This window comes from Hoplias malabaricus, chromosome 3 (assembly GCF_029633855.1).
Source record: "Hoplias malabaricus isolate fHopMal1 chromosome 3, fHopMal1.hap1, whole genome shotgun sequence".
Taxonomy (NCBI): domain Eukaryota; kingdom Metazoa; phylum Chordata; class Actinopteri; order Characiformes; family Erythrinidae; genus Hoplias; species Hoplias malabaricus.
This window is the reverse complement of record NC_089802.1, coordinates 50,961,367-50,984,645: the sequence shown is the minus strand read 5'-3', so window position 1 is coordinate 50,984,645 and position 23,279 is coordinate 50,961,367. Positions and strand designations below refer to the sequence as shown.

At 39.1% G+C, this 23,279-nt stretch overlaps 1 protein-coding gene across 3 annotated transcripts in view; it reads left to right on the top strand.

Annotated features, from left to right (window-relative positions):
* Positions 1-23,279, top strand: part of srgap3 (SLIT-ROBO Rho GTPase activating protein 3) — a 95,825-nt gene that overhangs the window by 14,208 nt on the left and 58,338 nt on the right. For all 3 annotated transcript variants that reach the window (XM_066663109.1, XM_066663108.1, XM_066663110.1), the window contains exon 2: positions 13,976-14,171. In XM_066663109.1, the coding sequence (XP_066519206.1) occupies positions 13,976-14,171 (196 nt within the window). The remainder of the gene's footprint in view (positions 1-13,975; positions 14,172-23,279) is intronic.

The window sequence follows — 23,279 nt, the reverse complement described above, 5'->3', positions numbered from 1 at the left end:
AGATGGGCTGATTCTAAACTTTTGTCTTTATAGGTATGGGATTTTTTTTATTTTGTAATTTGATTTTGTTACACTTATTTATTAGGAATATTCATATTTAATATCTGTGAACACACATTAAGTTAAACACAAGCAGGGAGAAGCCAAAGAAGTATTATTAACACCATAGCCTTTATTACTGTTATCACTGGTGTTAAAGGCTAAATTACAAAAAAAAATAATAATAATGAAACATATTTTAACACACAAATAGGCAAGGGAAATAATTAGTAACAGGAGGCTGCCTCTGATGGCGATTATTACAGTGGCTGAGATTATTTTTAAACGAGCATATTCTGCTCTGGGCGCTTGAAAAAAGGCGTCAGATAGCAGTACACAATAGGAAAGAGGTCAGGCTGCCATAGAGTCATGTTAGCATTTGTGAATGAGGAGGTGTCAACGTCTTCCCCTCGCACCTTCACTCGCATCACACCACGCCTCGTCCCCAGAGAGCAGTGGACCATGCGTTGCTATAGTGACGCTGTGGAGTCATTTCTCTGAGTGACTGCAGTTGCTGTGCAGACGGGATTGATTGACGGTGTGTCTCTGAACAGGGTGTGGTTCTCTGAAGGGGCCGGATCATGTAACACACGCACAGGATGCTACTGCTGATGGCTGAGCCTCAGAGCAGAAAAATCAATGCTCTGTGAGGATGAATGACTGCAAATAATTCTTGTTTGTGTGTGACTGTTTGTGAGTGTGTGCACTCGTGGTTGTGTGAATGTGTGTGTTTGTTTCTGTTTGTAGAAGTGCTTCACTCAGATTTTATTTACCCAGCAGGACAGATTTATCACCACTGCTACATTCCTGATGCCCTTTAACCTCCAAAGTGCAGAAATGTTTCACACACATCACTCCTCAACAAGCGTGTTGTGTTTGGGTAAGGCACTAACGGCCCAAACACAGTGCAGTGCACAAGTCGCTTTGGGAAACGTTTTTATTTACTTTTTTACCCCTATTACTTAGACAGGGTGTTACTTTAAAGAGCCATATTATACCCTTTTTCCTCTGGTTTAAACATTTCATTAAGACCCCGAGTTCTTCCTTCTCTGTCCATTTTTCTGTTTCCTTTTGGTGCTGTTGACATGCTATAGCCCTGCCTTTGTTCATGGGTCCAGCACTATTTCGATATACTTGTAGGGGGACCATATAATACTAATGTGTCTACAGTCAACTTTTGGAGCAGCACAAAATCACAATGTCATGTTTTGTCCCATGTTTTCTGATTTGGGTAAACCAAGTTTCACTTGTTTCGTAGTTTGAGTGTTGATAGTCACTCCGGGTCCCTATATGAATATGCACATGCACACATGCACATGGATTTTTTTTTTATAAAATGTTCCATTTGTATATGATTATAATGACATCTGATTGTCGGCCCTGTACTGTGTGCCTCAATAGAATTCTCTTTTTACTATTTTCAAGTTAAACTGCTTTAGTATGAATAGGCTGAAACATAATACAGTCCAAAAGACCCAGACCACAGTGAAGATCGTTTTAGAAAAAGTGAGCTGCCTATATAGTCCATGCCTACTGTTAAAGTAGGTAGCATTCTAATTTTCGTCTGTCCTCATAAGGCAGATTGAGACCATCTTGCTAGAGAGCAATTGCGTCATGGCTTGTTTCGCTCGCTGCACACAACCGGTGTTTACTCATCTCAGCTGCTAGCATTGCCTCAGTGTTTCAGCTAGAAATAGTGAATAGTGAAATGGAGTTGTGCGTGCATTGCATCATGGGATTGCCTTAGTGACTGAGGAACAGTTTGATGCTGCCTTAAAATTCGTCCAGATTAAGATATCTCAGTAGGTAGCATAATGAGTAGTCTAAGAATCGGGACAGCTTACGTGTCGAGCACACGCACTCTGATGTATTATGCTCTCTATGTAGACAGCACACTAGGTTTTGGAACAGATCATTTCTGTTTATGAACTATGGAGTGAATAATTCATCCTTATAGTTTTTACCACATGATTAAATCAAATACCTCTTTGATTAAAAAAGAGTTACTAGTTTTCCATGAAATGGGCCCTTTAAGCATTGCAGAAGAGGAGTTTACCACAATTTTGAGAGAGAGAGAGAGAGCAATAGAAGAAGTGACCTGCTCTATGTAGAGAGGCAAAAGCTGACCACAGTCTGCACTATCAGGAAAATCGATGAAAACTGCTGCCTCAGCTCCTCTCTCATCTTACAAATCTAAGTGCTTGTCAAAGCCCTCCATTTGATTTGAATATGTTTCACTCCTGCCCTGACTGCAGCGAAGATAGCTGCGTTTGTCACATTTATCTGTCCCCGCTGCCGGGTAGCACCCCGTATTTCTTCCAGATAAATTCTCTGCTGTGTGCACTTCCAAAGAAGTGCAGCATTTACTTCCAGCAAGCTTCCTCACAGGAGAGTAGTGTTGTTTGCATCTCTGTCAGTCCATCTGTTCATGTTTGGGCCTGACAGAAATTAAAGCAATGATGTTAGCAGATGCTAAATGGCTCTGAGGTTCACAGTGCATCCAACTAGCGCCTTGCTGCTTTTCTTTAACCCCGTGAGATTGCACAAGTCTTAGGGTTGCGTTTCAAAGCTGTGCTAAATCTCAAAAAGCATTTTTGGCCAGAGGGGTCATTTCAAATTAGCGTCTTGTTAAAAGAAACTTTGGAGAGTTGAAGCTGAATTTACTAAGTATTTTTAGAGCGTGGCTACTGCCTAGGGCAGTGATGAATAATGTAAATGGGCCATAAATGTACTTTTCATATAGAATTGCGGGTTAGATGGGAGAATTGGCATAAAAGATCTCAAGATTTGGCCAAGAAGCCTAACAACTCATGAGGTACGATTCTGTGGTGAGCAGAATAATTTGTTCTTAAAAGAAAATGAAAGTGATGTGTGGCTCCAGAGTGAGTCGAAACTCATGAGTTTTGCATTCGGTTCTTATGCTGGTTTGTTGTAGCCTTTGTGGGCTGAGGGTGACTTAAAATCTGCTAGTCAGCCTACACATGACAGATGACATGCATAGACACTGAGGACTTGAGGCTGTTTCAGCCACACTGAATTAGCCTGACTTGAAAACCATCTTTTGAACATTTCCAAAGTACCTCCAACCCACACATACACGTCTGGCACTTACATCAGTTGACAGACATGTTGTGATAAAGCTGCAGATATTTGTCTACTGGCAAACCTTCATCTTTATATCTTGAGCTGAAGAGGGAGAATGAAGGATACCTGTAAGTACTCCACCAACTCTTCAGTGTCTAATGACTGTAATAGAGTAATGGGTCATACAGAGCCTATTTTCTACATTGTGGAAGTTACTCTGCCTCAGTACACCATCGTAGCAATATTGAGTTATGGAACAAAGAGTGCCATCACATGACCAGTGCTCCAGTGCTCCAGTCACATTGAGGAAGTGTGCCACTTAAAGGGCTATGTCATTTTGTGCCATTACGGAGCAAGCAGTATAATCTGAAGAGGAAAAAGTCAGACTAATGTCTGCATGTACATTATAAACACATAAACAAGAAGCTTTGGCTTAAGGATTAGACATTTTATTCCCTCCCTAGTCCAAAGAATTCACCTGTGTAAGCTAATCTACATGTGCATGCGACAACCAATCAGAACAGGCACAGTAACACAAATGGCCTGTTTAATTCTTAGAAATAATGAAAATTTGGAAATATGGCAATACATTGACACACAACCATAAATGTAATATATCTCAGAGACATTTTGCAAGAATAATAGCACATGCTGGCACTGTTTCTGTTTTTTAATGTATCCCTGCTGATATGCTGGTCTCTCTTTGATTTTAAATGATTGTATTGTTATAGTTATAGGCTGCTGGCACTATTGTTTTGCCTCAAATTGCACATGGATCTGAAACTTTTCCTCATGCTCTGCTCTCACCTCATCTTGGTTTTGGTTCAGGAGTCTGACTAATGGATACTCCAGGCCACGACTGCTGTCATTAATGAATGGGCAGTAATGGAGCCAATGGGGGGTTAACACATTGGGTTTGAAGTTAATTGCCTGCAGTGCGCACTGTGTAACCTTCAGTCTGAGCACTGCAAAGCTGCTGCAGTGTAGCAGAATCTTTCTCTACAGATGGCAGAAGCAGAGACAGGGGGAGAAGAGACTGAGATATTTTGTAAAGGGTTTTAGTCCTGTGAGAACAATCTCAGTAGACATTGCTTGGTCCTTAGTTGTGATATATGAGAATAGCATTGTATTTCAGGGCCTGAGTAAACCAATTCACTGCTGTGGGCTGAACACAATACTGTAATCCTATAACAAAAAGGCCCAGAACAGTCTTGTTTTGCTTTTCCTTTGTGTCTGTTTTTATTCAGTTGGATCTTTTGTTGGCCTGGCTTTGTATTTGGTAGAAAGTTATGCTCTGCATGTTTCCATTTATTTACACTGGTAGCATACACAGAGGATTTAACAATGCACATTATTACTAATCATGGGAATGGTAATCATGCAAATTCAAACCCTGTTGGGACATTTAGTAAAATGCAATAAAAAAGAATCTGTAATTTGTTAGTTCTCTTGAAGCTGAAATAACCATGGATAAGATGGCAGCATACGTCTCTCTAAAAAGCTAATGGTTTCCTCCATCTACACAAAAACATCTCACATTCAACAAGTCACACATGCCATGGTCACTAATACCCTCCATGCCATGAGAGAGGCTGGTTTTTGCACATAGTGCTGATAAAATTCTGGATGGTCCATTTCTTTATAAGTACAGAAAACACAATACTAATATCCATCCATCCATCCATTATCTGTAACCGCTTATCCAATTTAGGGTCACGGGGGGTCCAGAGCCTACCTGGAATCATCGGGCGCAAGGCGGGAATACACCCTGGAGGGGACGCCAGTCCTTCACAGGGCAACACAGACACACACACATTCACTCACACACTCACACCTACGGACACTTTCGAGTCGCCAATCCACCTGCAACGTGTGTTTTTGGACTGTGGGAGGAAACCGGAGCACCCGGAGGAAACCCACGCGGACACGGGGAGAACACACCAACTCCTCACAGACAGTCACCCGGAGCTGGAATCGAACCCACAACCTCCAGGCCCCTGGAGCTGTGTGACTGCGACACTACCTGCTGCGCCACCGTGCCGCCCCACAATACTAATATTTCATGCTGAAACATGGACTCCTCTGATCACAGCACACATTTGTATTGGACTGTGTTAGAAGATAAAAGACCTAAATTCTTTGCTGACATGCACTGAAAAATGTTTGAACTCTGCTCTTCAAATACTGCCAAATATTCATGAAAAATGGTCAACCTATTTTTGCTTGAAAAGTCTGAATTTTTGGTGAATGCGTCTTTTATACATTATCCACCTTGTTAGAATTCTTCATAATAGTGTGACCTGTGTTGTCTATTCTCTTATCTCTTATTTTACCAGTGACTCAGTTTTTGGCGTGTTGCAGACATCAGATTTATAATGTGTTTATATTTACAAAACAGAATCAAGTTCATTGACAACATTGGAAATCCTTTCTTTGTGCCATTTGCCAGTTAAATAAAGGTTGAAGAGAATTTCTACAAAATAATTATTGCTTTTTATGCATTTTACAAAACATTTCTGGAAATGGGCACTCTGCATTATTGCTGCACCAAACACTTGCCAGAATGAGCATTTAATGTGGATGCCTGTGTCTAAAAACATCAAATATGCAAATCCTGGGCATTGTTTTGGTAATTCTGCTGTTTGTTGACATGACCCAGCTGTTTGTTTCTTTAAGGGGATGGAGGCTGAAATTAAGGGCATGCAACTGTTGTTCCAGTCTGGAAAACAGAATTATCCTCCTGATTGTCTTGTGAGAAAACGATTTTATATTTGCTACTGGGATAAAGATACATATGAAAGAATAATAAAGTCTTATTGTACAGCAAATTCATATTGTACAAAAAGTCATAACACCACCTTGTCTTAGTTATTTAGTCATGGCAAATCTCATGGGAAATCTTCACTACTTCTGAAAATGTTCATTTATTTATTCCTATACTTTTTCCTATATGGTGGTCACCACCTGGATCATGTTTTGAGTAGTGGAACTAAACGTGTTTGCACAGAAGCAGTTATGTTTTTAATAGCTTATTTAACATAACATTTATTAATCTTTTTTTTCTTGCTTCTTAGCAAGTTTGTGGTAACTGCCAATAGAAAATGACTCATTAGGCCATGTTTCCTGTTTATTGACAAAATGTCCAAGCTGCCATGTCATACAAACATAAAGACAGAAGGAAGGTTTGGATTCATGTGCTTGGACTTACAGCTTGTAACCGTTGATCCGAATGATAATTTGCATTTACACCAATCGTTAGTTTCACCTGTATTGTACTGAGAAACCCAGACTTAAGAACCTCAGTGCCAAAGGCTTGCATTCATACACAGTCTATGATTCATACCTCTTCAACACTGCATGAAATAAACTCAAAAATGCTGAACTTCTGCCTTAGAGCGGCTCCTCCCAGAGAGAGGGAGCTTTCTAAAAATGCACTTTGATGGTCTTCCAAGCACCATTTTTCTATGGAATTGTTTTCTGTTTCCAGTGTTTTTCAGGGCTATATTTTCACAAAGGGTGACAGGTCCCCCCAAACAATAAGAGGAAACATTGATTAGTTTTATTTTTAGGCTATTCCAAAGAATAAAAACTGAATATTGCTGCATTTATACTGAATTTGTTTGGTTTCTTGCATCATTTAATTCTTAGGCAGGCTTTTAGTTGAAAACACTAGGTTACTGCTACAACAGCATGTTGTTTGGTATTTAGACACTGACAAAATCATGTTCAATATTTATAGTAATTTAGATGAAATAGTTTCCACATTCAAACACTTTTCTGAAACGGCTTCATCTAATTCAGGGTCTCTGAGTCTGGAACCTACCCCAAATGATTTTTGGAATTGCCCACCCACATATGTGTTTTTGGAATCTGTGAGAACACTGTCAAAAGATTGCACCTGACTTTAAACAGTTTTTAACAGTGGTGGAGAGGAACAGTGGGCAGCGTGAACATTTCTCTCACATTTTTTCATCTCTTATTCTTACTCTTACATCTGTTACTCACTCTATAACCCCCCCACCCCCCCCCCCACACACACACACACACCCACACCCAGACATACTTCACTCATTAACATAACACCCATATCACATGTTGGCTTTTTTCTTGCACACTACAGGGAATGCTTCCTCTGTATCCTGCTATTGTTCCCAGAGGTTGTTCACCTATGCGCTGAAAGATTTCAAGGCCACTTTGGATGCATCAGACAAATCTTTTGGATCTGTGGAGATAATGCTGATGTATTGTCTCAAGGTCAATGTGAAGTACTTTTTTTGCTTATCTTTGTCATCCTGTCTGCCTGTAGATGGGCTGTAATGAGCCTGGACCCCACACAAAGGCAGTCTGAATTGATCGGGCAGGATAGCACTGGTGTTATCCTGTTTACTGCCGAATAATAGTATTTAATTGAGAAATTAGATCTTTATCTTCTAGTAAAATGTACTTGTGTATGATACATTTATCTTAACTGTTCTTTTAGAGACTGAAGAAAGGATATGAAATCTACACCATAATTATGTCATATTGAAAATCTCCATTGATCAGCGGCCAATAGTTAAATATAAATAAATAATTAATTATTTTATTTAATTAAAAATATATATATTTTTGCAGACTAATGTAGAAATGTAATTATTAGCAGTGTTGGTTATTATACTGTCCTGCATTCTTGAACAAATGCCCTTGAACTAAGTTATGTTCACAACAGTAATGCCTTGTCTGATATGGACATGCTAAATTAATCAATGGATATATCGGTGGATAAAAGGATGAAGATGATACCCATCTGGTACAGATTTTCAGTGGCAGGGCAACACGTCACGCAAATAGTGCAGTGACGTTATTATTAAAAATGGTTCATAAATGAAACATTTTTAAAGCTTTAATGAAATAAAAATCAAATCATTATCTCTACAGTCTAATCCTAAATATTCACTATTGGGGCATATCTAAGCATGGATTATGGTGTAAATATACTTCTATGCAAAACAAGTTAAAGCTTTATTATCTTTACAACCTACAACAAAAGTGTTAATAGGTTTCAACAGCCTTCAAGCTCCATAGAGGTGCTTCTCTGTTATGGTCATATTACAGTGTTTGACTATTCCTTTATTAAGGCATGTGTCAACTAGGGTTGCAAAGGTGTGGAAAATTTCTGATTAATTTCCAGTAAATTACTGGTAACTTTCCATGGGAAATTTAGCTCGGGAACTTTGGAAATATTCCAAAATGTAAACTTTCAATGGAAATGTTGGAAATTTATTGGAATTAATAGAAAATATGTTTATAAAAAATACATATATCATACACTATTATTAATGTACCCTTTTTTGTCAACAGCAGACATGAAGGCATAACAATACTAATAATAACTATGACACCTGTGATGTCATAGTTGATGCATGTGGCATTCTTCCGTTAAATAAAATGACAGTGGAAAAACACTAAAGCTAATGGTCTTCAGAATGTTAAATAAATAATAAATATTAATTCCTGGTTACAGAAACGCTATGAAGCAAAACTAAGTATATAGGTAGCTAGCCTATGCTAGCCTTGGTAAGCTAACCTCTTCCTAGCCTTCTAGCCTTTGTAAACTAGTCTCTTAAATAAAATTGCTCATTGAGCTTTTCTGATTTACCAGATAGCAGGCATCTGTGAGATTACACCTTGATTTAATAGTTGCTTAAATGTTTCAATGCTATTACTGTCAACAAAATATGAACCTTGTCAAAACTTACCTGACTTTAGGTAGTCCTTTGGTCCAAAAGTCTGCTTTCAGTAGGTGAGTATCAGGTTTCTAAAATTTATCTGGACATGTGCTGTACGTGTGATGGAGGAATGAACAGTACAGGGGGTGTGGTCTCAATAGCCCTTCAGTGTGTAATGTGCCTGCAACTGAGGAGCAGCTTTGCTATTCTATTGTTTTGATATCATATCTAATTATTTTAGACAAGATCATTCTTCACTATATTTTTATGTTATCATATGTAAGATTCAAAACTAATAGTGAGAAAATTCTAATTTTGCAACCTAAGTGTCAACTGTTTTTTACAACTCTTTCATGTCGTCCCACAACTGCTGTTTCCAATGAGCAAGTGGCTATTGCGGTTCACATGTTTAAAACTACACACTGTTATAGTTGATTGAGCCACATTCTCAGTGCTTTTATATCTATTATCTGCCTTTTAGATGTGACCTCCTTGAAGTCTGAGAAAGCATTGTTAAAATACTTGGTTACAAAAGACACAAATACAGACTGCTATTAAACAAAAAATACTGTAGGAAATGTCTGAAGACTGACAAGGGCAGCAATTAATTTTACAGATTATAATGTCAACAATTGCCAAAAATATGTAGCCAGACAGGATGGGGCTTTGCTGTTTCTCCTCCTGTCCTGTGGGATACATGCCCAAATCCTGAGGTCTACAGTCATTCACAGGAATGATATTCAAGTGTGGATATATTGTACATCTCATATTATTTCTCTGGGATTATTATTGTTCTAAATGTGTTAAAAACACTTTCCTTTGGTGTGTATTAGTGTTGCAACAAAAAGTGTTTTTGTTCAAGCACTGTATAGAACATTTCACACTGACAGCTTTCACTGACTAAACAGCAGACAGAAGGCCCATCACTGTTTGCTAACAGAACCACAGACATTCCCTTGTACAGGGCCTTTAAATTTGTTATGGACCCAAATACTAAAAGCTTTCATCATTTTAAAGAGTCTGTCATGCACTAGTAGATATTGGTATAGCCTTTCACAACCCCACCAACTGAAAAGACTTAAATTATGGAGATTTTTGTTTTATTTTTGTGAATAACTAGTCTCTTATTTTCAAAACCAATGTGACAATATATTTACAATATAAATGTAAATACAAATAAAACAAATGTTAGGTTTACATGAACAGTATTATTTAATGAGGCTGGATCTTGTGACACGAGTTTCTCTTTAAGGTAAAACATTGACAAACTAAATAACCACGAGGTGTCAATTGCCATAAAGATGTTTTGGCTCTAAATTATGTTATTTCACAAATTAGGTCCTGCCCAATGTAAAATGTGTTCGACACCACTTGGGGGTAGTGGCAGCAAGGCAAGCAAATCTCTGATTTTAAGCCAAGCTTGGTAGCCATTTCACTTTGTTCTTTTCTTGGGGGTTTCCTTCTGATAAAACATTTGCCATTGGCTTTAAAAAAACAAACAATCAAACAAACAAACAAAAAACAATAATAAAATGAATGTTCCTCTACGCTGATAAGGAAGACCAATCTGGGCGGCCTCTCTATTGTCACAGACACACTTGGCTGATGTGCTTTGAGCTCTGAGCGCTGAACTCTGTACCCCCAACATGTCCCTGATCGGCAGGCGAGCAGACAAAGGACGTCCAGTGGAAATGTGGTGGGGGAGGGGATGCTCATGATGCACTGGATCTAATTGAGGCTTTGCTTAATCAAACCACAGTATGAGGTGGAAACCCCTTCAATTAAAGGTTAAGCTCGTAGTCTATATCTAATTAAACAGGCTTTTCTGTGTTTTTGCCTCTTCAGTGATGCTCCACCCTCTTTTACAGCGCTGTATGTTGGAGTAATAATTTCTTAATCATTCAGATGGCTTAGTCGCAGGGGTGAAACATGGCCATGCTTTATTCATTCCTGTAAAGCCTACACGTGCTGTGTGAATATATTATTTGTATTATATTTGGAGGTTGTGTATTCACGTCTGTACATAGTCTTTGCTAGTTTCCAGAGGTATTAAGTAGATAAATATTCCTTCTCTAAGAGGAGCTGGCTTTATGGAAAGTCGATTTTATCGGTTTGGAATTCATTAAGTTCTTTTTTGCACAATATAATTTTTGAACTGTTGGTCCCAACAACACAATCTCGTAGCTTGAGAAATGTTCTCTTCTCAAATAACGGCACTTTTCCCTACCCCCAATAGCTGAATAAATCTACCGAATACTGGTTGCTCACATTTGTTTATTGCCAGGGCAATCACTGTTACTCATTTTTTGCTTTAGCATATGAACAGAACCAGAAGATGAATATGTTTGATACCTTCCTTTTCGATAATGCCTTCAACCCTTTTGGTTAGATTCTGAAGAAAAATATATCTGCAGCGTGTTTCAATTCTGAACCAGTCGTTACATCTATTGCACCCTGGCATCACGTCGGACTGCTGCTGTGATGACTGAACAAGTAAACAAACAGCTGTTAATCAGAAGTGAGCAGAACTCGTTTCAGGAGCAAAGATTTCAGCTGTTGCTTTTGACCAAATGGCATCAGTGGTATATTTGCTACATTTTAAATGTTTTTATGCTCCATGTTGCTTCTGTAAGCGCTTTTATGTGCTTATTACACTTGTTTATGCTTAATAAGTGTTGCTTGTAGTTAATTGAAATAAGAAACAAAATTGCTGGTTGACAACTTGATATCATATTTGTGTCGTGTTAAAGTATGGACGATATTTGACGAGGATTTTAATTTGATAATTTTTTTGTTTATACCTTTACAATAAAATCAAATCAAAATGTGTCACATACATAGTTTATACACAGTGCAACTTGTAGTGAAATACTTTGATGACTGTCCACACAAGGTAACACAATACAAGAGTTAAGGAAATGGAATAAATAATATATATATACATTCTCAAAGTAAATATTAAACTAAAAATTAATTAAAACAAAAATTAATACAAAAAGACAAAAAAAAAAATGTATAATGTATGTGTTTAATTTACATTAATACAATTAAAGATTAGGAATCAGTCCTGTCAACACCATGTGTAAATGAGGTTAAAATGAATATGAACTTATTTATGATGAACTGTTTAGCTATATATTGACATAAATTGGATGCGCACTGACTGTACAGTAGTTAATTAGCTGTATTAACTCTACCTTGCCAAGGGTTAAGCAGTGTAACATCAGTCAGTTCCAGGCTTGCAGTGAAATCCCACAGAGTCACTGCAGTGTGTGTGCATGGAATCCTCTGTTCCTCTGAATAACTCTGTGATTGCTCATGGTCTCCGCGAGAGGTTGAAGGCTCACTTACAACGTGACCTATTTTTCCAAAACCCGCCTGCGAGTTCTCGTGCTGCTGCTGCTGGTTTTGAAGAGAAGTCGTCTCTTTACGAGAGTATTTTTGTCCTGCCTGTCAAGTGAAACGATGTCAGATGTTTCTGGGGTGTTACTCTGGATTCTCTTGTTTTGTTATCGATATGTGTCAAGAGCAGAGTGAAAGGAATGTCAGAATTTTAAAGAAAGAAAAGACGTGGAAAGGCGTGGACTGGTTGTGAGAATGGCATCTCTAAGGCTGCTGATGTTGATGATGGGGTTTTCCTCAGTAACTGATCTGAAAAAGCCTAAGCCACAAAGGAAAGGCTGGGTTTTGGTGGTTAATTTGAGCTTGTGGAGAGTAACATGGACAGTGGCTGGCCACACGTTATTATCACAAAGAAATATTAACCTCCCTTTCTTCTGAGCCTCAGAGCAGTGATTAACATCGACCAAATGGCAAGATCCCACTCATCATGCAGCTCTTTATGAATGTACTTTGTTGGACTGTCTAATTATACACCCCTAACAACATGGCAGCCTTAGATAGGACCTCCATAAGACACTCAAGAGCAGGTAATATTTGGATTCTGGATGATTTCTCAGCATTCCAGACGTGGTGGTGGCATGTTACTGTGTGTTGTGTTGGTATGGGTGGAACTGACACAGCAGTGCTGCTGGAGTTTTAAAACACTGTTCCTTTTTTAGCCAATCAGTAAATATTCTGAATTTCTTGTCAATTATGATGCCATTTTTAACAGTGCTATCAGTAAAGATCACATATTATTGGGTGTTTTTTCATGTCAAAGTTTGGATCTTTTTATGTATTTATTTATTTTAATCTTCTCTTATTAAATATCTATGTAAACAGATGTAAATAAATAATTGCATCAAGTGAGTTTGACCGGTGTACATATATATATATAAAAAGAAAACATGGTGGGTGTGTGTGTGTGTGTTGTGTGTTGAGATTTTGACCATAAATTTATGGTGAATTAAATTTTATTAGACCAAAACAACAAGACATTTTTGAAGAAAAAATAAAAAAACATAGTCAAACCCTGCATCTAAAAGGTGTTGCTCTCTGCAAAGGGCTTAATTTAACCCACCAAAGAGCATATGAATAATTTCTCTGTCAACCTCAGAAGGTGAACATGCAGATAGTGCACGATGAAGCAGCACAAACGCCTTTGAAATGGGTCTTGAAAGCATTATTTTTTGACACATTAGATGCTGTCAGCTCCAGGGACCCAACTCCCTGTACAACCTCTGTGTACTGATGTTAGTTTTCCTTTTTTTCTAGCTTGTCAAGTCATTTAAAAACACTCTTCCTTTTGAGGAAGCAACAAGCCTTTTAGAGGGGCCATCAACCTACAATAGAGGATTTGATTTTCTTGTAAAACAGACCTATTTGATTCCTCAGCCGTCCGTGACAGAGGATATAAAAGAGCATGACTGGCTTCTCTCTCTCTGGCAGGTCCTCTTTGTCTCTTAACACATTGTGATGTTAGCTATTGTTGCTTTCGGTTAGCTGATGTAACAGAACTGGGCAGTTCGTGTTGAGCTGTCCCATGACATAGCATTAGCACAAGTTCAAAAAGACACACTGACTGGCTTCACATTCTCTGTGAGGTCAGATTTTTTTAACAACACCGACAGTTGCAACAAAAGGATGAAGTGACATAAAGCCTCTTGAATTTCCTAAATCTCCTCAGTCACCTGCTGAGGAGTTGTGCTGTTTTGCCAATGCTAACATGTGCTTGGACATGTGTGTGTTTGTTTTTGTTTCAGAGATCCGTAATCAGCTGGTGGAGCAGTTTAAGTGTCTGGAGCAACAGTCGGAGTCTCGGATCCAGCTGTTGCAGGACCTGCAGGAGTTTTTCCGCCGTAAGGCTGAGATTCAGCTGGAGTATTCCCGCAGCCTGGAGAAACTGGCCGAGAGGTTCTCCTCCAAAATCCGTTCGTCCAGGGAACACCAGCAGTTTAAGTAAGCCGCTGGCTCACAACAACACTCAGATTCTGTGGGGAGAGAGGAAGAGGGAGGGAAGTGTGTGTGTGTGTGTGTGTCTATGTGCGGTTAAGCTTTTTAAGTTGTTATTGTGGTGCTGTGCTTGTATGCATCTCTCTCTCTCTCTCTCTCTCTCTCTCTCTCTATCTCTCTCTATCTATCTATCTATATATTTTTTTCCCTTTGTAAAGTAATTTTAAAAATAAAAGCTATGTTTTTGTTTTTTTAAAACTTTAAACAAGTTACTTAAGCTGAGACTAGAGCTAGGTTTGGGAATAGGATTCAAAAATCTTAATTAGTCTATGCATAAGAATGGAACATATCAATTAGGGTTTCTGTTAGGCTACAAATACTGGTTAAATGCCTACTAGTCCTGTGTCTGGAAGAGCGGTAAACAAAAATCCCACCAGACACAATGCCCAATAGTAATTTCCCCAAAATAACTAGTAAATTGAAAGTAAACAGAGTGTTTTGTTAGTTCTGTAATTGGGGAAGGAACCCTCTCCTGGGTTCAGAATCGAGGTCTGAAGCCTCGTCTGCTGAATCTCCGTGCCAAGACATTCAATGCAGTTTAGTATCCTGCTTAGATGGTTTTAACTTTGTCTCCTCATTTACTCCAGCACTAAATCTCCCCAGCTGCTTCTATCAAAATGGCCCAGGAAAGTAGTAAAAGAAATAAATGATGTAAGATCTCCATGTAAGTCTAAATGTGGCAAGACTGCAGTGATTGCCGGAGCAAGTTAACAGCTCTGCTCCAAACTGCCTTCAGGAGGTGCTAGGGGAGTTAGTCAGTTTGGAGGGTATATCCTAAGCACATCTCAGGCTGCTGAGAACATTTAGATGGAGTGCAGTAGCATTCTAAAACACCAGCAATATATTGAAATTGTATTTTTGGCTTTTGGAGAAAACGTGATATGTATGAAGTGGGCTAACTGCTCTGTGTACCCCCGCTGCCCCCAACACGGCTGACTAGGGTTTGATTCCCAGCTTAGGCAGTCCCCAATCACTGCTTGGTTTGGTATGAGCTTTGGGCAACATTACAATCAGTGTATAAGCAAAGAGAGGAGAGTGGGTTATTTTAGAATCATTTTCATAGATGCATTCTAGTAATTTAAATTGATAAATTTAGCTAAATAAATAAAATACGGCTGGTCTTACCCAAAATTCCCTATATCCCTTGCTGTGCATGCCAGATTTTCTTTTTCTCTCTTCATTTCTCTCACGGCTCCACCCTTTTCTCTGTGCTCTTATTAGTAGAAATCTGCTGCTGGCAAATTAAAAAGATATCTCTCGAACTCTTCTCCTCTGGATATGAATGTCCTTCACAGGTGTGCAGCTCTCTTCCTCAGACTTCTTAGAAGTTGTAAATCATCCAAGGCATAAGGATTTTTATATCCATTTCACTGTAGCTACTATAATATAGCTCATAATGGAAAAGGACTTTTTTTTCCCTCTCTCAAACAAGTGCTTCTTCAAGGCAGTGGGTGCTGCAGTGCTCCTAAAAACAGCACAACTGGAATTCGGCCTTTTGCATACGATAGAGCTTCTGCTGGTGCATATTAGATCAATGGACAGTTCTGTGCTTGGTTGGCATCCAGCCAGTGATGGATTCTTCGCCTGCGGTGGGGTTCAGCTCACAAGGCTGCATTTGGTGTCTGAAGGATCCTGCTGTTTCAGGCACTTGTCTCTCAATAGGGTTACAATGCACGTATTCTGCTTTTAGTAGCCCTACTCTTTCCTGCAGTAATAGCTTCTTCTCTGCCTGGCAGGATTTTTTTTAAAACACTAGATAGTGTAACAGTAACTGTGAGGTGATGGCAGTTCAGCCATGACAACATTTGCAAGGTCAGGCGCTGATGTTGGATGATTGTTATGTTATAGATAACAACAGCAAGCCACGTCAGCTTGTCCCTGTAATATTTGGCCATGGAGACTCATGTGCAGCTGCTCTAGGGCACTGTAATTTATGCTTTGGAGATTACAAAAGCCACGCTTGCACAGTGGAATGTCTGAGACTTAAGTTTTGTCCATATTTCTTTGTAAATTTTAATGAAAAACTGTCTCTTCATTATTCATGACTCAATTCTGCTTTAGCAAGTTGGGGATGATAAAAGCAAGGAGTTGGCACAATGCTAATGGGCAGTTATAATCTAATAAGGGGCTAAGGGTGAAAAAAAAATCCAAATGATCACTTTAACAACTTGTTGCACAGTGAAAAGGAATATGCGCTGGTGTGTGTGTGTGTGTGAGAGAGAGAGAGAGAGAGAGAGAGAGAGAGAGACATGGACAGTATAGAGAGAAAGTTCACCAGGCCTGGGAATCAAAGTTTGGAGTGCACATTCATGCCTGTGTGCATAGTGTATGTATGTGGACTGTGTGTGTGTGTGTCTATGCGCCTGTGCCTGCTGAGGCCTTGTCCAATAGCAGCCAGCTTGGTGTGTGTAATTAAGTGCAGCTGTAGGGAAGCAGGCAGAGGGCTGTGTGTTCCCCAGACCAGCAATCAACAATGTGTAGGAAAAAATGTGCCATTCTCACAGGCTCAGTCCTTCTGGAGTTTTTGTGCTAATAGTTCTGTTCTTTCTCCTTCCCGTTTACTTCTACAATGTCATTATCCTTTAGGGGCCCAGACTCATGAATCTGTATCACTGTTTTATTTGTAAATGTATTAAAATATAGGACTGTCTCATTTATACCAGGAAGGAAAATCTAGATGATTCTGTGACGTTAATAGGGTTTATTTTCACAGGTATATATTGTGCCAATAACATCAAGATCTAATTAACTGGAGACAAGAAAAAATATAGTACCACCAACACTCAGGACACATATTGGGATGATCAGAAATCTTGGAGACCAACATTTGGATGTGTCTTCTTGTGGTGCTGGTTAGTTTCAGTGCCTGCTTACTCACAAACACATTTGCACATTGCATGATGATTATTTTTACTTTACAGGAAACCCCCCTTCTCTCTGTCTCTCTCTAACAGAGATAAAGCTAGCTGCTTGCACACAGTACTGTGTCTCTTGAAAACTCAACGCTTTCAGATAAAGCACACACCCTAAGTCAATGTTCACACTCCACCACCTGGGTTTCGTGTCTATATCTCTATTGCTGTCTTTATCTTTCATTCTCTCTCTCTCTCTCTCTCTCTCTCTCACTCTCTCTCTCTCACGCTCTCTCTCTCTCTCACACACACTCTCTCTCTCTCTCTCTCTCTCTCTCACACACACGCTCGCTCTCTCTCTCTCTCTCTCACGCTCTCTCTCTCGCTCTCTCGCTGTCATTCTCTCTCTCTCTCTCTCTCTCTCTCTCTCGCTCCCTGCCTTTACTTTCCATCTCAACTTGTATCTTCTTCATAGCGATTGATAAATTATTTCATAATTAAGGTTTGTTTTTACTTAGGCTTGAAGTCTTCTTCCAATTAATATCTCTGTGAATTAGACACGGTTAGTGAGGCTGTGATGTGCTGCTGTAATTCCACTGTGTGTTGTTCTCTTCTCTCTCATCGTTCCCCAGTCGTTCAGTGTGTGTACATCTTGCAGCAGTGAATGCTTCACATTTGCTGCTCCTCCATCCTGCTGGAAGACTCCTGTCCACGTTGATGCGTGAAGCATTTGCAGGGGGAGTTGCTGCTCACGCACAGATGCTGAATACTAATTTCACCTGCTCTGCAGTCCTGCTACTGCACGTGACTTCCTGCTCCTGTGTGCCACTATACCATGCATTACCATGCACCTCTGATGGTCCACATTCTGCTCTAGTGTTTACAGGGTACAGGGAGCAAACACTAGGGATGCACTGCTATTGAAAATGTGTGCTGATGCCAATATCTAGTGATGTGGGACAAATGGCGATACAAAAGCTAAAACAAAAATATACATAAAATGTAAAAACCGGGAATATATCCCATAGCATTATACATGGATATAACATTCATTCATTCCTTCATTATCTGTAACCGCTTATCCAATTCAGGGTTGCGGTGTCATTGGGCGCAAGGCGGGAATACACCCTGGAGGGGGCGCCAGTCCTTCACAGGGCAACACACACACACACACATTCACTCACACGGGCACTTTTGATTCGCCAATCCACCAACATGTGTTTTTGGACTGTGGGAGGAAACTGGAGCACCCGGAGGAAACCCACGCGGACACAGGGAGAACACACAAAACTCCTCACAGACAGTCACCCGGAGCGGAATCGAACCCACAACCTCCAGGTCCCTGGAGCTGTGTGACGGTGACACTACCTGCTGCTCCACTGTACCGCCCACGAATATAACAGTTGTAGAGATATAGAAACAATAAAAATGGATCAAAATGCAGATATTTTTGCAGTTTCTATTCCCATCCACCTGCTAAATCTCAACTAATCATAAGAAGCTAGGATGCTGGCAGGGTGAAGGCTAGAATATGCTTTTGAAGTATATAAAGTCAGCCATTACTTCTTTTCAAACTGCCATCAATGCAACACCTCTACAATAACCAAGACGTTTGGAAAAGAACCATGTTTTTTTTTTTTTTTTTTAAACATTTTGTTTTTTACAATTAATTTGACTTCATTTATAATAAAACTTTACAAAATCCAGAGAATTCAACCTTTCTGTATAGAGAGGCCACCCAGGTGCTTGTTCAGTTCATCATAACTTCAAGGCTTGTCCAATGCAACTCCCTTCTGGCTGGTCTTTGAAAATGATACAGGACATGGTAGCCCAACTTGTCTTCAGTGTTCCTAAGGTCAGCCATGTGATTCCTCTGCTGTGGTCCTGTCACTGATTTCCTGTAGCTGTCCTCAACAGATTCAAACCCTGAAGCTGGTATCCGAAGCCAAACATAGCCCCACCCTTTCTTACTTGATGACAATTGTCAAAGCCCAGACCATAACAAGAGCTCCTCGAGCTAAAAGTACAGCTCGGCGTGACCCACCACCCTTCAAGATGTGTGGAACACAAGCACCCAGACAGTTTTCTGTCCAGGCACCTAAGTGGCGGAAAAGATTTCCCCTGGGTGTCCAAATGGTAGAGCCACTTTCTGTCTTCAAACTAGAAGACCCAACAATTTCAGTATTATATATCAGCACTTATCTCACACTTACCAAATTCCTGTGATTGTTTTCATGTCTTATTTAATAAAACATTCAGGCAAAGTTGAACATTGCGTATCTAGGTATCAATGCTGTATTTTGTATTTGGCAGCATCTTAAGATTATAAGTAAAAAGCAAAGCAGTTTTATATCACTCTGGAGAAGAGCATCTGCTGAATGCCTTTAATGTAAATGTATTGTAATGATTTTACACTCAATTACAATATGAAACATGTTTGGTGCCAAGTGAAATATGCTAATCTGCAGCGTATGCAGATTGATAAGCCTGTCATCAAGCCACTATTTTATTTTGCTCATAATACTGTCTTAAATGTTGCTATCTGGATTGCTTTAATATCTTGTCATGTTTCTTTAAGGACTATGTTATGAATAATCAGTAGCAAGGTCAGTCTACAGAAGTAATGTATTGGCCAAGCTATGTGACTTATAATCACTAAAAGTGTCCAGATGCTGTTAGCCTAGACCAGACCTTGGATCTGGTTTCCTGTCCTTGATTTTGTAATCACTGGCAGATATGCATCAACAGGTCCATGAACAATGAGCGAGTAAAAAACATAAGTTCAGAGACCTGTAGTTGGAGACCCATTTGTGTTTATTTACTTTAACATCAATTTGACATCCAAGATTTACATTACACAATATTTATTTATTTACATATATTATGTGACTATTTTAACTTTTTATAGCGGTGGAGGATTCCTACCCTACATCAGGGAGTGCGCTTGAGTCAGAGCAAAGAAATGGAGAAATCTTATTTGAACAAACATTTTATTTGTTGTCTCTTCTTGCCTGCCACGCTTGCTTTCTCCCAGTGAGTTGTTGTCAGTGTTTCAGTTTGTAGTGGCAGGAAAATACAGGTAAACATTAACACATAATATCACACAGTCAGTGTGTACCAATGGTTCATTAGTGCAGAAGGGCAAAGTGCATTTACGCATGCTGTTTTATATTTTTCCAAAGAAACTTTGTTTGGTTTAGAAATATCCAGAATCACCTTCTAATTAGTGAGTCCATCTTCTTCCTTATGGGGCACCTGTTGCCAAGATTTGTGCTTCATTGCGTACACAGTCTAATCTTCATAGAAAAGCGTTACTCTGGAGAAAAGGTACAAGCCTATGTTGGACATGACCAATTCCAAGCAGCAGCTTGTGTGATCTAGAGTGATAGAGCACCACCTAATACCTTTGGGATGAGTTGGAGTGTTCCACAATGCTGTCAGGTTTCACGTGGCTGAATTTAGCGTAATCTTCACAGCAGTGTCCCAGCTTTTCGTGTGAAGTCTTCCCTGAGGAGTAGAGGCAGCTTCAGTATGAACAAACTGCCCACTAATACGTGTTGGTTGTATCTACAAAAATTTGACCTGTAGTGTAGTAGATTGAGACATTTGTCATGTTTTAGGTTTTTAAAAGTGATGCATTTGCATTATATTTTTGATGTACAGGTATGTGTCATTACTCTTATTACTTCCTTCTCAGTACAAGATAAAGCAGAATGGGTCTGATAAACTGCTTCAGACACATTCTAATCCTGGGAGCATCATGTTCATGTTGTGGCAAGTGGAGGAGATGAGGATTTAGTTCAGCTGTATATATCTGCCTGCGGCACTGGGCTGGATATGGCAGTAGCTTATTCCCCTCACTGCAGTCTGAGCGGCAACCACTGCAGCACTGCTCTGCCTGCAGCCTGAATGAGGGATGGGCGTGCCTGTTGGAATATTTATTCATTCAATTAGGCATCCCGTTAAGACTTGTGTAGTTTGTAATTCATTCATTCATTCATTGTGCCTATATATTTTTTTAATGGAAATACATTCAGGATGCCCATCATTTGCAATGTATTAGTGCATTTACTCATAAAGCGAATTAAAGAAACAAATAAAATGGAATTGAATCAGTTTAAATAAAAAAAAAAAAACGTTTAGAGCAGAATGTTCCTTCGTTCATTCATTAGCATCTGTTCCTCTTCCTGATTGGAATTGCTGTGTCCCCCGCCCTGAATCAAGGCAGAAACACACCCTGGACAGAGCAACTGTCCATTGAAGGCCATCACACACTGGCCTAGTCACTCTCAGACTCTCACAACACATCCACCTCCAGATGTGTTTTTGGACTGTGGGAGGAAATTAGAGCATTAGAGCACTATACCACCCCAGAATGAAAAAATAAAAAATAAATTAGAATGAAGTCAGGCAGGATATATATATATACACACACACAACGTTTTATTTCGTTAATTGAATCATATTTTTCCTTATTTTATTTAAATTATATTACTGCTTATATTTATATATATCTATAAATATCTAGCTTCTATTCTTGAATGACAAGAGGCTTATTAACCTCTAATTAATTTACTCAAGTAAATATGGAATGTAATAAAAAATATTTGTCCTACTATTATGGCCAATGCATACGTACATGTAAACAGACTGAAGAAGGGCTTTTTGTGCAACCTGATTGGCTCTTTTTATTAAAAGGTGGAGCTTGTCCCTTAAATAGACACAATATAGAGCTTTACTAGCTTTTCGTTGTGTTTTAATTCCATTGCCTTTCCTCCTACATAATGTTGACAAGTTTGTACAAATGTTTCATTAAGGCTTTTGTTAATGAATCACTGATAAATGTGTTAATGCTTATCTGTCACACAGGTATGATTATTAATATAAATATTACTGTCCAATAAAGTCACTTATTGTCTTTAAATAAATATTTAAATATGCGTTTGGCTAAATATGCATGCACAAGCCGCTGATTTTCATGTTTGACATTTTATGGAGTTATATATGCAAATCACAATCATTGTGACAAATTTGTACCATTGTAAATGTGGTACATTTAATCACACACATCTAAACACCTCAATATATCACTAAATCAGCAGAGATGCCAGGTATGGATTATGTTCTTTAAACTTGCTGCATGCAGTAAACAGATGTAAAGCCAGTGGTTTCGTGGTTTATTCATGGCCTTGGAATATTTCCTTGTTGGAATATTTGAATGATATTTCTTTAGAAATGCAGCTATTCAGATGTCAGAAACGGTTGTAATGCCTATTCTTAGCCTGAACCCAAAGCACTGCAGCACAGCTCATCTCTCTGCTCTTCTCACACAAGCACCTGCCTCCCACCTCCAACCTTCATTCACACACTGCCAGTCTTCTTGCGCCAGAAGTGGAAGAGGGTGAATCATTCAAACTGTCTCCTATCTGACAGTGGTGTGTGTGTGTGTGTGTGTGTGTGTGTGTGTGACTGTGACTCAGAGTGGCCCAGGCAATGCCTTCTCTCTGAAATGTTGCAGGAGCTACAGCGAAGTGTTGTGCAGCAGTAGTTGGTGTGAATTAAAGCAGAGGATTGTTTGGTCATCAGGTCCGTCAGTGTCCTGTCTATCACTAAGTCTCCAGCGGTCCTCTTTACAATATCAGTGACAATATTTTGAATAGGACATTATTAATATGTACACTTAGCTTAAAGAATATTTGGCATCAGACACATGACTAGATTTTAATATTCATTGGATATGAAGTATTGTACTGTAGAATACAATTAGGTCATGCTGGGTTACCCTCCCTAAATATTGCAGGTTTTTTTTTTTTCATTTAAATACATTGAGCCTGGTAGAAGTTAATGCTGTATTTTTCTGTACTGCTAATGCTGGAAGTCTCAAATCTTCTCATTTTTAAGTATTTATACATCAGTATTGATATGAAATGTTAATATATGGTCCGTATAAAGTAGAGGTTTTTGTAATTATCGCATACTACAACTGACTGCTTGATATTTACATTTACAGAAATATTATTTTAATTTAAATATGCCCAGTTAGTTTTGAATTGCGCCATATATTAAGTTATTGAAACCTAACAAAGATCTCTTGCTCAGATATTAAAAACATTATTAAAATGTAGGAATACCCAAGCTTATGGTGTGTGTGTGTGTGTGTCGCAGTCACACAGCTCCAGGGACCTGGAGGTTGTGGGTTCGA